The 13997-nt window shown below is 42.8% G+C and overlaps 1 protein-coding gene across 1 annotated transcript in view; it reads left to right on the top strand.

Moving 5' to 3' along the window:
• Positions 1-9400, top strand: part of Mettl16 (methyltransferase 16, RNA N6-adenosine) — a 50598-nt gene extending 41198 nt beyond the window's left edge. Inside the window, exons 9-10 of the mRNA XM_050128906.1 lie at positions 7635-7808; positions 7934-9400. Of these exons, the coding sequence (XP_049984863.1) occupies positions 7635-7808; positions 7934-8542 (783 nt within the window). The 3' untranslated portion in view covers positions 8543-9400. The remainder of the gene's footprint in view (positions 1-7634; positions 7809-7933) is intronic.
• Positions 9401-13997: the final 4597 nt, after the last annotated feature.

The raw sequence follows: 13997 nt of genomic DNA, 5'->3' as shown, positions 1-13997 counted from the left end.
CACACACACACACACACACACACACACACACACATACATACATACACACAAAACAAGCCAACTGGTTTTCTGATTGCCCCTGGGAAGTACTGATAGAATGGCCTGTGTTTGCTCACACGTCTCCCTGCAAGAGTGGTCTGCTTGTTGACTGGAGACGCACTTTTTTTTTTTTAATTATGTATACAATATTCTTTCTGCGTGTATGCCTGAAGGCCAGAAGAGGGCACTAGACCTCATTACAGATGGTTGTGAGCCACCATGTGGTTGCTGGGAATTGAACTCAGGACCTTTGAAAGAGCAGCAATGCTCTTAACCACTGAGCCATCTCTCCAGCCCAAGACACACTTTCTAGCCTCTGCTTTACTGCCCAGCTCTTTATTCTCGTGGTGTGTGAGGAGGCTAGTACTGACTCCTGCAGGTCTCTGTGCCCATATAACAGGCTTGTTCTGGGGCTGCCTCTTCCAAGGACTTGGGCATTCATTTTGGGTCTCCAGAGCTCTACTCAATGTTGCTGTCTTTGAGTCTTTGTTGCTATAGACAGAGAGGTAGATAGATGTGTGTGGGAGCACTAAGGAATGATTCGCAGATGTTGCCTTGTTTTTTGAAAACATGAGGGTCAGATTTGAAGCTGAGCCAATTCTTCCTCCACAACTAGATGTACTGCAGGATTGAAACTGCTCCTATAGAGTGTCCTTTCCATGGATGCCTAGACTGGCTTTGGGACTGTGCAGTGGGGTACCCAGGAGTTAGTGTTTAATTTGATCACTAGTTTAATAGATGCCTTTGCTTTCCATAGCTCCCTTCTCCTCCAAATATTACCTTGTTGTTTTCTAGACTACTAGGACACACAGTAGATGGTTGAAATCATTAGCAATGCCCTTAGCTATCCCTGTGCAGGCACAAACAGCTGTGGGAAATGGGAACAGCACCTGCTTCCAAGAGTGTCTTCTTAACTTGCTGCCCACATTTTTTTGACACAGCTGGGAAGAACTGATAATGGGCTCTGACACTCCCCACAACAACCCAGAGAATTTTCCTTTGCCTGCTTGGATGAAAGAGTCATCACAGATACTAGTGTTGAAGGACAATATCTTTGTGCAAAGTCAGTTTAGTTTTATTTTTTCTTTCAAAATCAACTTACTTAGAAAAGGAATCTATGAGCCTCCCTCTTTCCTTTTTTAGAGTGTCTTGTAGCTCTGCATGGTTTCTAGCCATCAAGGATGCTGTCTAAGGGACCGAGTTCCTCCTGTGCTACAGAGTGCCCCCCCCCACTGTAGTCATCCCTAAGCTGCTAATAATGCATTCCCCAGTGTTCCATTACATGCATTTAAACTGCTGGTGTGTGTGTTGGGGGTGGAGTGGGGAAGAGGGTGACAGCTTCTGATTTGTAGTAACCCAGCAACAGTTTCTTAGCACTGACGCCCTAGATTGGTGACTGCTTTCCCTGTGGGTAGATCCAGGTTACTCTGGAGATTTTGAGTTGACCTTCCTCTTGGTTCCCCTTCCTTCTTCTCAGACTCCTCAGTCACCATTTTTCTGGACAGCTTACCTGATGTTCCTCTCTTGCTCCTGGTGGGGATCTGGCAGGCGGAGAATGCTGTTTCAGTCAAGGAGAGGAAGATACTGAATAGAGCTGGTTAAGCAGAAATATTGACCTACTTCCCTACCCCCACCCTACCATTTATCGTGATGTGCAAGTTTCTATGGCAACTTGTGTTTTCACTTATGTGAGGCCTACTGACTTGTTTCTGTTGGTGCTAAATGCTGAAAACTCTAATTCAAGCAGTTCTAGTGCCTGCATGGAGCCCACTGCTGTTGTCTGCACTCATTTTAGCAACAGAAAGACTTATCTAATATTGGTAGAATTTTTGTGCCAATGTTTCTGACCGATGAGGACATGGGGAAGTAGTAAGTTTTTCACAGGATGCTGATAGGTCACTTTTAGAGCCCCTTTCCCCAGTTCTCTAAGTCTTCAGGTCTGTTTTGCTTTCAGGAATTTGAAGTTGGTTGAAGAGTTGGGTATAGGGTGACACATTGGAGGCGGAGGCTGCTCGTATCCCAGCCACCCAGACCTCCAACTTTATTAACTACAACACTAGCCCGGTGGTGGTGGCACACGCCTTTAATCCTAGCACTCGGGAGGCAGAGGCAGGCGGATCTCTGTGAGTTCGAGGCCAGCCTAGTCTACAGAGCTAGTTCTGGGACAGGCACCAAAGCTACAGAGAAACCCTGCCTCGAAAAACAAACAAACAAACAAAAAAAACTACAACCACTGTTTGGCCAATAATTCGGATATTTCTAGCTAGCTCTTATATCTTAAGTTAACCCATTTCTATTAATCTGTGTATTGCCACAAGCTGTGGCTTACCGGAAAGGTTCTGGGTCCTTCTCCTTCAGCAGCTACATGGTGTCTCTCTGACTGCCTACTTTATATCTCTGTTTAGATTTCCTGTCTGGCTTTACTCTGCTAAGCCAGTGGCTGAAACAGCTTTATTTTTAGTCAATAAAATACAGAAGGACATCCCACATAATCTCCCGTTTTGGGTTTTTTTTTTTTTTTTGTTACAATATTTAGTCTCTTTGTATCTGGTAAAATTTAAGAAAATATACTATCACCTATTTTATCTTTGTGAGTCTAAAGTTTCATATTTAATTTACCTTTTATCATAACTAAGGCAAACTATAACTGTCTTCAGCTCTTCAAAGACCCCAGAAGGTTATAATGTTACCTTAGTAAATAAGAAGTGCATTGTAAGCAGCTTCCAAAATTCTAGGATTGACATCTCCCTTCCTGGACAGTCACCCAAAGTTCTTCTGTAATGTTGGGGCATCATCTTCAGGCTACAGGCCCATAGTATCTAGCACACTTTTTCATGAAGCAGGAAATTTGAAAGGCTATTTTGCCTATCTTGGCAGTTTGTCAGTCACTTTCTTCTGTATCCTGCAGAATGTCTGGCAGGAACCCTGAAGGACCATCCTGTCTTTTGGAATGTTCAGCAGTCATTTTTCTGTGGGTCCTGCATGTCCAGTTTACACAGCATGCCATCAAGCAATCAAGGCAAGAGCAGTTTCTTACCCAAATGACTAGCCTTGTCACATTGAAGGCAAATTCCATAACGAGTTTTTTCAATGCCCATCAACCTCTCTGAAGTAATTGGTGCTGCCAGAAGCAAATATGTCTCCTTGTTGAGAAAAGTCTAAATTCTTAAAACATTTTAAATGCCAGGCCATATTCCATAGGTTTTTGAAGTGTTAAAAATTATTTATCTAACTGAAATAAATCTCTTTATATATAGAAAAACTAACCAACATGACTATAAGTTTGACTATTAGAAAGGATTATCAATTAATTTGTAATTTTAAATTATATATTACATTTTAAATGAACTACACAAACATAATACCTTAAGCACATATTTACAGTATAATAAATTGACTTTAAATTTGTATCAATAAGACCAAGATCCATGCCAATGCAAAGTATTCATCTCTATAACACATAACTGGTAAATAGTGTACTCTAGATGTGAGCATTGCTCAGGAACCCTGGTTCATAAAGAATTCACAAGGCTGGATAGATGTTCAGTGGTTGCACTTGCTTATTGCTCTCCTAGAGGACTTGAGTTTGGTTCCCAGCACCCATGTGTCCATTCACAAACCACCTGGAAGTCCAATTTCAGGGAATCCCATACCTTCTTTGCTTCTCCATGGGCACAAGACATACATATGGAGGCACATACATACTTGCAGACTAAATATAGACATAAAATTAAAAATATTTAAAAGTAATTCCCATTCTTCAAGAGATTTTTCTTACCCTGGACTTCTCTGTCCATCTTATTTTTTAAAAAAAAAATAATAAATTTATTTATTTATTATGTATATACTATTCTCAGTATTCTGTCTGTATGTATGCCTTCAGGCCAGAAGAGGGCACCAGATCTCATTACACATGGTTGTGAGCCACCACGTGGTTCCTGGGAATTGAACTCAGGACCTTTGGAAGAGCAGTTAGTCAGTGCTCTTAACCGCTGAGCCACTCCAGCCTTCTGTACATCTTATTAACAGGAGGCTTTTGGGGGTCTAGATAGGGAGGGGTCAAAATAACTATTTGTGGATGTTGTCTGTTTTCTGACTGTACTCCATAGATTTTTTTTTAAGATTTACATTTTTAATTATGCATATGATGGGGTTATGTGCACATTAGGGAATTTGCTCATAAAGGTCAGAGGGGTTAGATACCCGGGGACTGAAGTTCCAGGCAGCTATGAGCTTCCTGAGGTAGGGGATTGAATTCCAGTCCTTAGAAACAGTAGTACCTGCTTTTAACTCGTAAGTTGTCTCTCCAGCCTTGCCTCCTGAGTGCTGGGATTTTAAGGCATTTATCACTGTGTTTGGTTTGGATTTCCTTCCTTCCTTCCTTCCTTCCTTCCTTCCTTCCTTCCTTTCTTTCTTTCTTTCTTTCTTTCTTTCTTTCTTTCTTTCTTTCTTTCTTTTTTTTTTGAGACAGGGTTTCTCTGTAGCTTTGGAGCCTGTCCTGGAACTAGCTCTTGTAGACCAGGCTGGCCTCTAACTCACAAAGATCCTCCTACCTCTGCCTCCCGAGTGCTGGGATTAAAGGCATGCACCACCGCCTGGCTGGATTTTCTTTCTTTTTTTTTTTTAATTTATTTATTATGTATATAATAATTGTAGCAGGGCGGTGGTAGTGCACACCCTTAATCCCAGTACTCAGGAGACAGAGGTAGGAGGATCCCTGTGAGTTGGAGACCAGCCTGGTCTACAGAGCTCGTTCCAGGACAGCTAGGGCTACACAGAGAAACCCTGTCTCAAAAAATAAAAATTTTGTGCATGCATAAGTACTGAGATGAACAATAGGGACAAAAGCATTTCAGAGGAGGAAATAGTTGGGATTAATGTGGTCAGACATGACTTTAGGGACCAAGATTTGCCTGTTTGCTTCCTTGACAGTCCTGTCCTGAGGAAGGATTTGTTGAATGTTTAAAGGAATAGTTTAGGACTTACACTGAGTCACAGCTTTTTGAGTAGGACATTAATAGGTTTGGAAGCTTTGATGTATGCCCATAGTTGTCACTGTTACTTGAATACACATACTATCTCCTTTTCATTAAGCCAGGAAACAGTTGTATGAATAGCAGTACCAGCCCTTGGAGGCTGCAGAAAGTCAAGCCCCAGTCTGATTTTCTAGCCCAGGCTTTAATCACTTGGGTATTGATTCTGCTTACCAAGTCTCTTGTCTTTTCCTAAGCCTTGCCACCAATACCTCTTCCCTGATCAGTCTTTAATGAAGAATCTTGTTTAGGAGTCATCCCAACAGCCTCTTTTCTGGGAACATTAAAGTTCCCCTAAGGCCACCATTCTGGTCATAGTCCTACCTGTGTGCTGGGCATGTAACTCAGTGACAGAATGCTTTTCTAGCATGCATGTAGTTCATTCCTCACGTCACAAAAATAACAGTAGTGTTTCTACAGATATAAAATGCAGAATACAGATACAAAATTTCTAGAGTAGATATAGAACAATTTCTTTCTGCTGTATTGAAAGTTATATATTAAGGGGCTGGAGAGATGGCTCAGTGTTTAAGAGCATTGGCTGTTCTTCCAGAGGTCCTGAGTTCAATTCCCAGCAACCACATGGTGGCTCATAGCCATCTATAATGAGATCTGGTGCCCTCTTCTGGTGTGTAGATATGCAGGCAGAATGCTGCATACATAATAAATAAATAAATCTTTATTAAAAAGAAAAAAGTTATATATTAAATAGTAGAGTGAGTAAATTTTTTTTTTAATTAGTAAAGCAGTTTGGCTCCATCTCAGTCTCTTTGTACTTTCCCACTCATAAGATTCTCTTTCTCATATGGTTGCCTCTGTGACCATAAAATTTTTCAAGTTTTTTAGCAGCATATATGCCATGGCCCTTTAATTGTTGGTACTGTCTAATATGGTAGGCAGGAGAATTGAGGATTCAGGGTCGTCCTTGAGAGTTTTGAGACCAGCCTGGCTGTTTGAGATCCTGCCTCAGAAACAACAACAACAACAAAAAATTTTCAGTTGTATTAAGATATAAAAGTGTCCTAGTGCCAGAGGCCTAGGGGGTCGTGTTTAACTATAATTTTTTTTTTCTTTTTCGAGACAGGGTTTCTCTGTAGCTACGGAACCTGTCCTGGAACTATCTCTTGTAGACCAGGCTGGCCTCTAACTCACAAAGATCTGCCTGTCTCTGCCTCCTGAGTGCTGGGATTAAAGGCGTGCACCACCACCACCGCCAGGCTTCTTTGGTTTTTTTTTGTTTGTTTGTTTGTTTTTGCTTTTTTGATTTCCAAGAAAGGGTTTCTCTGTGTAGCCCTGACTATCCTAGAACTCACTCTGTAGACCAGGCTACCCTCAAACTGCCTCCACCTCTCAAGTGCTGGCATAAAAGACCTGCATTTAGCAACACTGCTCCCAGCTAAATGTAACTTTTTAAGAGTACCATGTAGAAAATTTTAACTTTAAAGAAATAATTTACTGCCGGGCGGTGGTGGCGCACACCTTTAATCCCAGCACTAGGGAGGCAGAGACAGGCGGATCTTTGTGAGTTTGAGGCCAGCCTGGTCTACAAGAGCTAGTTCCAGGACAGGCTCCTTGGCTACAGAGAAACCCTGTCTCGAAAAAACAAAAAAAAAAAAAGAAGAAAAGAAAAATAATTTACTGTAGTGTTACTCTTGGTGTTTTAAGTGGAGCTTTAGTCCCTCTAGTGGGTGGAGGAGTGTAGCCTCCCTAAGTTCTCCCTAAGTAGAGAGTTTGGTGATGATTGGATTCCATGGCCCTTGGTTTCAAGTGTAGTGTTCTCATTGGTGCTGGTATCCTTCATCCTCCGCTGACAGGCAGCTACACTGTTGATGAGTTTATGTTAGGTGTGTACTCTACCTCTGAGCTACATCTCTAATCAGCCTTTCTGTGCACTAGTAAAGTGGTAGTAGTAGTTCTTAGTGTGGAGGCCAGAGGACTAGACTACCTTGGCTACTGTTCTTGGGTAGCCGTCCACTTTGCTTTTTGAGATAGGGCTTCTTATTGGTCTGTCGCTCACCAGTTGAGTGAGGTTGGCTGGCCAGTGAGCCCCAGGGATCGTCCTGTCTTTGCTGCCCCATTAAGGGATTACAAACGTACCACCAGGCTTTTTTTTTTTTTTTTTTTTTAATGTGGATTCTTGGGATCAGGTGCACATCTTCAGGCTTGTATGATAAACACTTTACAAACTGGGGTGACACTCCCTGTGTATGTGCAATTCATTATGGGCTTGCATGGGGTACCACAAATAGAAAAGGCATTTAGTGCTTGGAGAATGTCTATACTGGTAGCTGGAATAAAGTAAGGTGATGGGATTTGAATGAATTTGTATTTGGAGTTTGAATCCCAATTCTGTTACTGCTAATGGTGACTCAGCTATGGTGACATAGCTTTGTAAAGTGAAGAAACAGGCGGAGCTGTCTCCAACATTGGAAAGAACACGTGCAAAGGCCTTTGTTTCATGCCCTGTACTTGGGAACAGAAACCCTGGGATTGTCCCCACTTGTGTCCACTGTCATGCACTGTATTTAATTGTTGGGATAACTTTCTCCTTTTTTCTTTTAGTCACCTCCAAGTAAACGAAGAAAATTAGAAAAGCCACGGAAACCCATTACATTTGTGGTGTTGGAGTCTGTGATGAAAGAATTATCCCTCAAAGCCTCGTCTTTGGGCTCTGAGACAGTAGAAGGCATAGTAGTTGTGACAACATGGATAGAAAAAATTCTCACTGATCTGAAGGTGTGTGGCCAAGCATATTGATGAAGTGCTCACCCATAGTGACTTTTATGGTTTCTTTAATTGAAGGGATTTGGTAAGTAATGACAGATGATTGCCTATAAAATTCTGCTTTTTCCTCCACATAGGTTCATCATAAACGAATTCCGTGTGGAAAAGAAGAAGTTAGCCTTTTCCTGACAGCTATAGAAAACTCTTGGATTCATTTAAGGCGGAAGAAAAGAGAGCGAGTGAGACAACTGAGAGAGGTTCCCCGAGCTCCCGAGGACGTTATCCTAGCCTTGGAGGAGAGAAAGTCCACTTCCCAAGAGCTGAGTGGTAGCCAGGACGTGGCTCCACGCTCCCAGAAGAGTGCCTTGTGTGGGCTTGCTGTACCAGAAGGCGAGTCTGCCACTGTTGGTGGCCATCGCCTCAGCCAGGAGTCACTTTGCCAGGAGGAAACTCTAGAAGCCATGGAGGATGAAAGGAGTGAGGAAAGGGGAGGGATGGAGACCATGGAAAGTTGTAAAGGCTCTAGCAATGGAGCCCAAGCCCGAGAGGCTTCTGAGAAGGCAGACGGCCTGGACGGAGCAGCTGCACGTTACCTGTTTAAGTGCCTGGTCAACATTAAGAAGGAAGTAGATGGCGCCGTAGTTGAAATGCATTGGGTTGAGGGCCAGAACAGGGATTTGATGAATCAGCTTTGTACCTACATACGTAACCAAATGCTGAGGCTTGTTGGGGTAGTTAATTCTTAATTTCTTCTACGGTTAGAAAAGTGTCTGTATAAAGCTAAGGATATGGTGCAAGTGTGTAGAAGGTATCCTGGGTTGTGTCCCTAACATCTAACATCAGTACAAAAAAGTCTATAAAGTAACTTTGGAAGCGGAGCCTATTGGGAAGCCAGAGGAATTTCACTACTGGTCCTTTAGTGACACCATGTGGAATCATGTTACAAAGCAGAAATTTAGTACACTTATCCCAGTATTTGAAGGCTGAGGCAGGGTGACTGCTCTGAGTTTAAGGTCAGCCTATGCCATAGAGAAAGACATTTGTCTAAATAAAAAGAAAAAAGCAGAAATGAATCCATTTTTAACCCTTCCCCTCTTAAAGTGATCTGGAGTTGTGTGTTTGGCACAGTGGCTCAGGAGGAGTTTATCTGCTAGTGACTATTGCTAGCAGATAAACTCAGGAGGATCTTGGAACCTCCTCCAGCATTTCGTCTCAGCCTTGAACTCATTCCCTGAGGCCAGAGGTATTGTTTGTGACTGCTGCCTGGAATGTGTCCTTCAGTAAGTAGGTGTTCTTCAAGACACTGCTTTCTTAGGGACCTGGAGTTGATTGAGCCGGCCCTCAGGAAGGAGCTAGCCTGCTGATAGGTGGCCAGAATGTTAGGTGGAGAGAGGGCCAGTCTGGGAACACATGGGAAGAGTGCATTGCTCACTTGCTGTGCTTCTGACATTGCCTATTTCAGAGCAGAATTGAGGAAGCAGAGTCGGAGATGTGTACCTGTCCCCTCCTCCACTTCAATGTTGTTCTTTGGTAATGTGCTGCTTTTTATTGACATGTGAAATGGAATATGTTTTGTTTTTAATACAAGACTTCAGAATTGAAAACTATTGATTCTGTTTGAGTCCTGGAATTGAGATATTTTGTTGTGTTTGAGTTGGGTAAACAGTTGATGTGACAAACAAGAAACAGGGGTCCTCTGTGTACTCAGTAGGGTGTGGGGTGGATTGGTAGGTAGAGCACTCATCTACATCCGTGAAGGTCCTGGAACTTGCTTTGTAGACCAGGCTGGCCTTGAACTCAAAGAGATCTGCCTGCCTCTCTCCCAAGTGCTGGGAGAGTCACCACTGCTCCTGGATTATATATTCAACACCAGAGAAAAACAGATACTGGTGTGGTGTAAAGTGGAGCCTTCTATGTGGCCAGCTAATTTGTTTGCCAAATCCTACTTTTCTAGTGGCTTTTCTCTGTCTGCTTATCTGCTTATCCAAGGCCAGGGTAACAGTGTCTGAAACTAATTTCTAATGGGAATGCTGGGGTTTTGCGGGTACTTCTAGGAGAGTCTCATTTTTGTTCTTTTCGTGTCTCAGAAATTGTCTTTTGTGCTGGATTCTTGACTAAGCAGCCTAGGGTTCTATATGGACAGACTGGTATAGAGCCTAGGCTCTCTGACACCCATAAAGACTGGTGCTGAGTAGTTAAGTTCCCATTTTGCGAGGTGGCTCTGATTAGATCAGAAAGCTGGTGCTGTGGCATAACTTAATGGCAGCTGGGTTAGGCTGTTGGCAAAAGTGTAAGAAAATGCAAATAATGCAATGGGGTTGAAAATTGGGAAAGAACATATAGCTGTAGTCTTTCAGAGACTCCTAGGAGCGTGTTCTCCCCACTCCCTGACATAGTGATTAGAGACTAAGGAGAAGCAGCACTGATCTAATCCTCTCATTCCTCTGGCAGCACGAAGAAACCAGTGTTCAGGGTCACAAACTGCACCCAGATTGCACCCAGTAATTATGTCTGTGTCAGGGTATGTGTGTGTGAATGCAGTTGCCTGCAGAGGGATCAGATCCCTTAGAGCTGAAGTTACAGGCAGTTGTGAGCTACCAGATTTGGATGCTGGGAACCAAACCCATGCTTTTAACCATTGAGCCATCTCCCCAGCCATAGCTGTTGTCTTTGAGTCATGGTCTTATGTAGCCTCAGACTTGATGTGTAATTGAGGATGAATTTAATGTCCTTTTCCTCCAGTATCTCCATCTTGAGTGCTGGGATTACAACTCTGATTTATGTGGTACAAATGATCGATTAGTTGAGCCAAGGACTCCCTGTGTGCTAGACAGATGCTTTGCCAACTGAACTACAACCACAATAAGATGATATTGAAATCATCTTTTTCATTGAAAACACTTTAAAGGGACATATTATACATGTGCTTTATAATCGAAGAGAAGCTTTTTAAAGAAATTGGTTGCTCACATGTCACAGGATTGAGTGGCGTTCTGTTTAAGTGTCTGGAGGTCAAGTTTGTGTTGGTGTTGGTGGATTGATATGAAATTAAATCTCTGTGGTATTGTCTAAAGTTCTATTCTGGTCCCTGGTTGGCTTCTGATCCCCTGATAGCTGAAGTGGAACAGAAGCTGTACTTGTTTTCCAGTGTGAGGTAAGGAAGGCGCTTGTGTTTAGAATCTGCTCCAGTTTTGTTGGTTTGCTTTCCTGTGTTCAGCTGTTCTCACACTAGGGCTTTGCTATACTTTAAGTCCAAACTGGCAGCTCCGAGGAGGAGTTTTAGCCAACCTCAAGGGGTCTGGTCTGTTACTATATTTTAGAAAACAAAATCTCTTTCCCTGGTGGAAATCAAGGCTTCTGGTGTCTTGACAGGAATAATCATATGGCCAGATGTGGAAAAAAATGTAAAAATCACATACAGAAGACATCAAAGCCATTTTATTTTGTTTTGTTTTTTGAAGTAGGGTCTCATTCATGCAGCTCAGGCTGGGCTTGAACTTTTAAGGTAGCCAAGGTTGGCACTGAATTAACTCCTGGTTCTCCTGCCTCCACCTCCTCAGTTCCTGGGATTGCCGATGGTTGCCTCCATCCCTGGCTTTATGTGCTACTGGAGGTTGAACTCAGGACTAAAAGGCAGGCACTGTAACAGCTGAGCTACATGCTAGGACTCCCTCTTCCCACTTTGAAAAGAAGGAAGTGAATGCTGGGTGTGGTGTCCCTATCTGTAATCTCAGCATTTGGGAGGTGGAAGAAGGAGGACCAGGATTTTAAGACTGAGTTCACAATTGGTCTTGTCTACATTGTGAGTTCAGGGCCAGAGGGAGTTGTGTGAGACCTGTCTCAGGGAGAAGCGGGAAAGACAGACTGTGGGAGCCCTTTGGTCTTTTTAACTTGTAGCAGTTTCTTTTGGAGCCACACGGGGGCACCTTCAGCCCCTTCAGTTGAAAAATTGAACTTCATTGTGGGAATGGATGATTGTATCTATAGAATTTTCTAGAAATACTCAGTTATATCCAGACAAATATTTATGACGGTACATTTTCACTTAAAATTTTTTAAAATTGAATTATAAGGGAGAAAAAAAAATCCCTACTAACACTTTTTATTGCCCCCCCCCCCCAAACTCACAGAGATCTGCCTGCCTGTGCCAATACCACCTGGCTGTTTTATGTTTTTTATCGTCTCAACTGACCTGCTTTTCTTCACATTTGTCTACTGTAGAATATACTCATTAGGCCTGTCCTTTGGATCTTTTGTTTGTTTGTTTGTTTCTCAAGCTTTATGTTTCAGGTCTGGTAAGAGATCTAGAAAAATGCATTTTCATCTTGCTTTGCCTTTGATCTTGGTGGCAGACTAACATCCATTTGATGAGTTATTTATATGAATAGTTGTGAGGGTTTATATAAACTAGCTGGGCCTTATTTCTTAAGTAGGCTGTTTCTGTATAGATTCAAACATGCATATGGCTAACCCTGTATGGCTGAGGCTCAAGAAGAAGCACTCTGTTTATTCTATGGTACAAGGTCAGGATCTGCAGTGACCCTTCTACCCCATTTGCAAAACTTCAGTTATTGTTCTTTGAGTAAAGATGCGTCTCAGAGGTGCCCTAAAGAAAGGGACATGACTTCACTGTTCTTAGGGGACTTGCTGCTCAGATTTTATTTGCTGAATGGCCATCACCTCAGTAAAGTGCTGTCGTGGTCATTAATAGGGTTTTGCCTCTTGAAGGAGGGCATTAATGGTTTTGAAAGATGCTAATCATCCCATGTGCCTTATGTAAGTACTACTGCAGTGTTAAAAAGCCTGGCTCAGGACACCTGTAGCCATAGAACTTACACATGCCTGAGATACTATTCTGTTCTGGAAAGATCTGCTATGACTCACTCAAATGACTAAAACAGCGGTTCATTTCTTTAATTGCTGGTTGGAACAGCTAATGCTGCCTTTGTGAGCCTGTGCTTTTACTCTGGAAAACTATGTTGTGACTGAATGAAGACCTGTACCTCTTTGAGATGTAGCCCATCTGCCTGTCTCGGTCCAAGCAGAGATCTCAGAACTTCTAGGCTCTGTCTTTAGGAGGTAGAGGATCATGGGTGCTCCTTAGCAACAGGGAAACTGAACAAGAGAAGAAGGTAGGGGGCAGAAGTTCAGCTAGCTATACTTGACAGTAGCTTGGAGCCAATGCTTAGAAGAGGGCAGCATGTACTCCAGGTACTGTTCACCCCGGGGCAGTGAACAGTGGGAGAGAGCACAGGCTTTGCAGCTCATCAGCCCTGGGTTTGCATGCTATTCCACTCCTTGTATAAGACCCCAGTCCGACTGGGTTGGCCTTGGGAGAACTGAGGGTGAGTGAGAGGTGTGAGGTGTGAGGTCTAGGGGAGTTCAGAAACAGAGTGACACTTGTGACGTGCCTTCTCTCCTTAATTTGTGAAGAGTTTTAGAGTTTTGGTCAGAAAGCCGCCTGCCATTGGACCCAATTGAGAAGGTTAAGACCTTGATTAAATCTGTAGGGGCAGGTAGGCAGATGTAGAGTACTACCTATTAACCAAAATAAAAGCCAACATCTGTGTAATGGAAACATTAGGAACTGACCATTGGCAGTTTGTCTTTTACAGAGATTGTCTCATTTAGTAACCCTGTTAGCTGATGCAGTATTGTTGTGTGAGAGCTGAAGGCAATGGAACCTTCTAAAGCTTAAGTGACTAATGTTCTTCACCGAGCAAAGGTACTGAGGCAGGGTTTGAACTTGGGTCCAAGAAGCTAAGGCTGAGCTCTAGTGCCAAATCTAGAAAATATTTTATTTATTTATTTTTAAATATTTATTTATTTATTATGTATACAATAGTCTATCTGTATGTATGCCTGCAGGCCAGAAGAGGGCACCAGACCTCATTACAGATGGTTGTGAGCCACCATGTGGTTGCTGGGAATTGAACTCAGAGCCTTTGGAAGAGCAGGCAAATGCTCTTAACCACTGAGCCATCTCTCCAGCCCATTTATTTATTTTTTTATTTTTTGAGACAAAGCTTCTCTGTAGCTTTGGGGCCTGTCCTGGAACTTGCTCTTGTAGATCAGACTGGTCTCGAACTCATAGAGATCCGCCTGTCTCTGCCTCCCAAGTGCTGGGATTAGAGGCGTGCACCGTGACTGCTGGCCCAAATCTAGAAATTCTATGGCAAATAATGTATTTAAGGTAAAAAT

The sequence above is a fragment of the Alexandromys fortis genome, unplaced genomic scaffold (genome assembly GCF_014885135.2).
Source record: "Alexandromys fortis isolate MF-2015 unplaced genomic scaffold, M_Fortis_MF-2015_v1.1 scaffold_80, whole genome shotgun sequence".
NCBI lineage: Eukaryota > Metazoa > Chordata > Mammalia > Rodentia > Cricetidae > Alexandromys > Alexandromys fortis.
The sequence above is the reverse complement of the archived record's forward strand: the minus strand, read 5'-3'. Positions and strand labels throughout refer to the sequence as shown.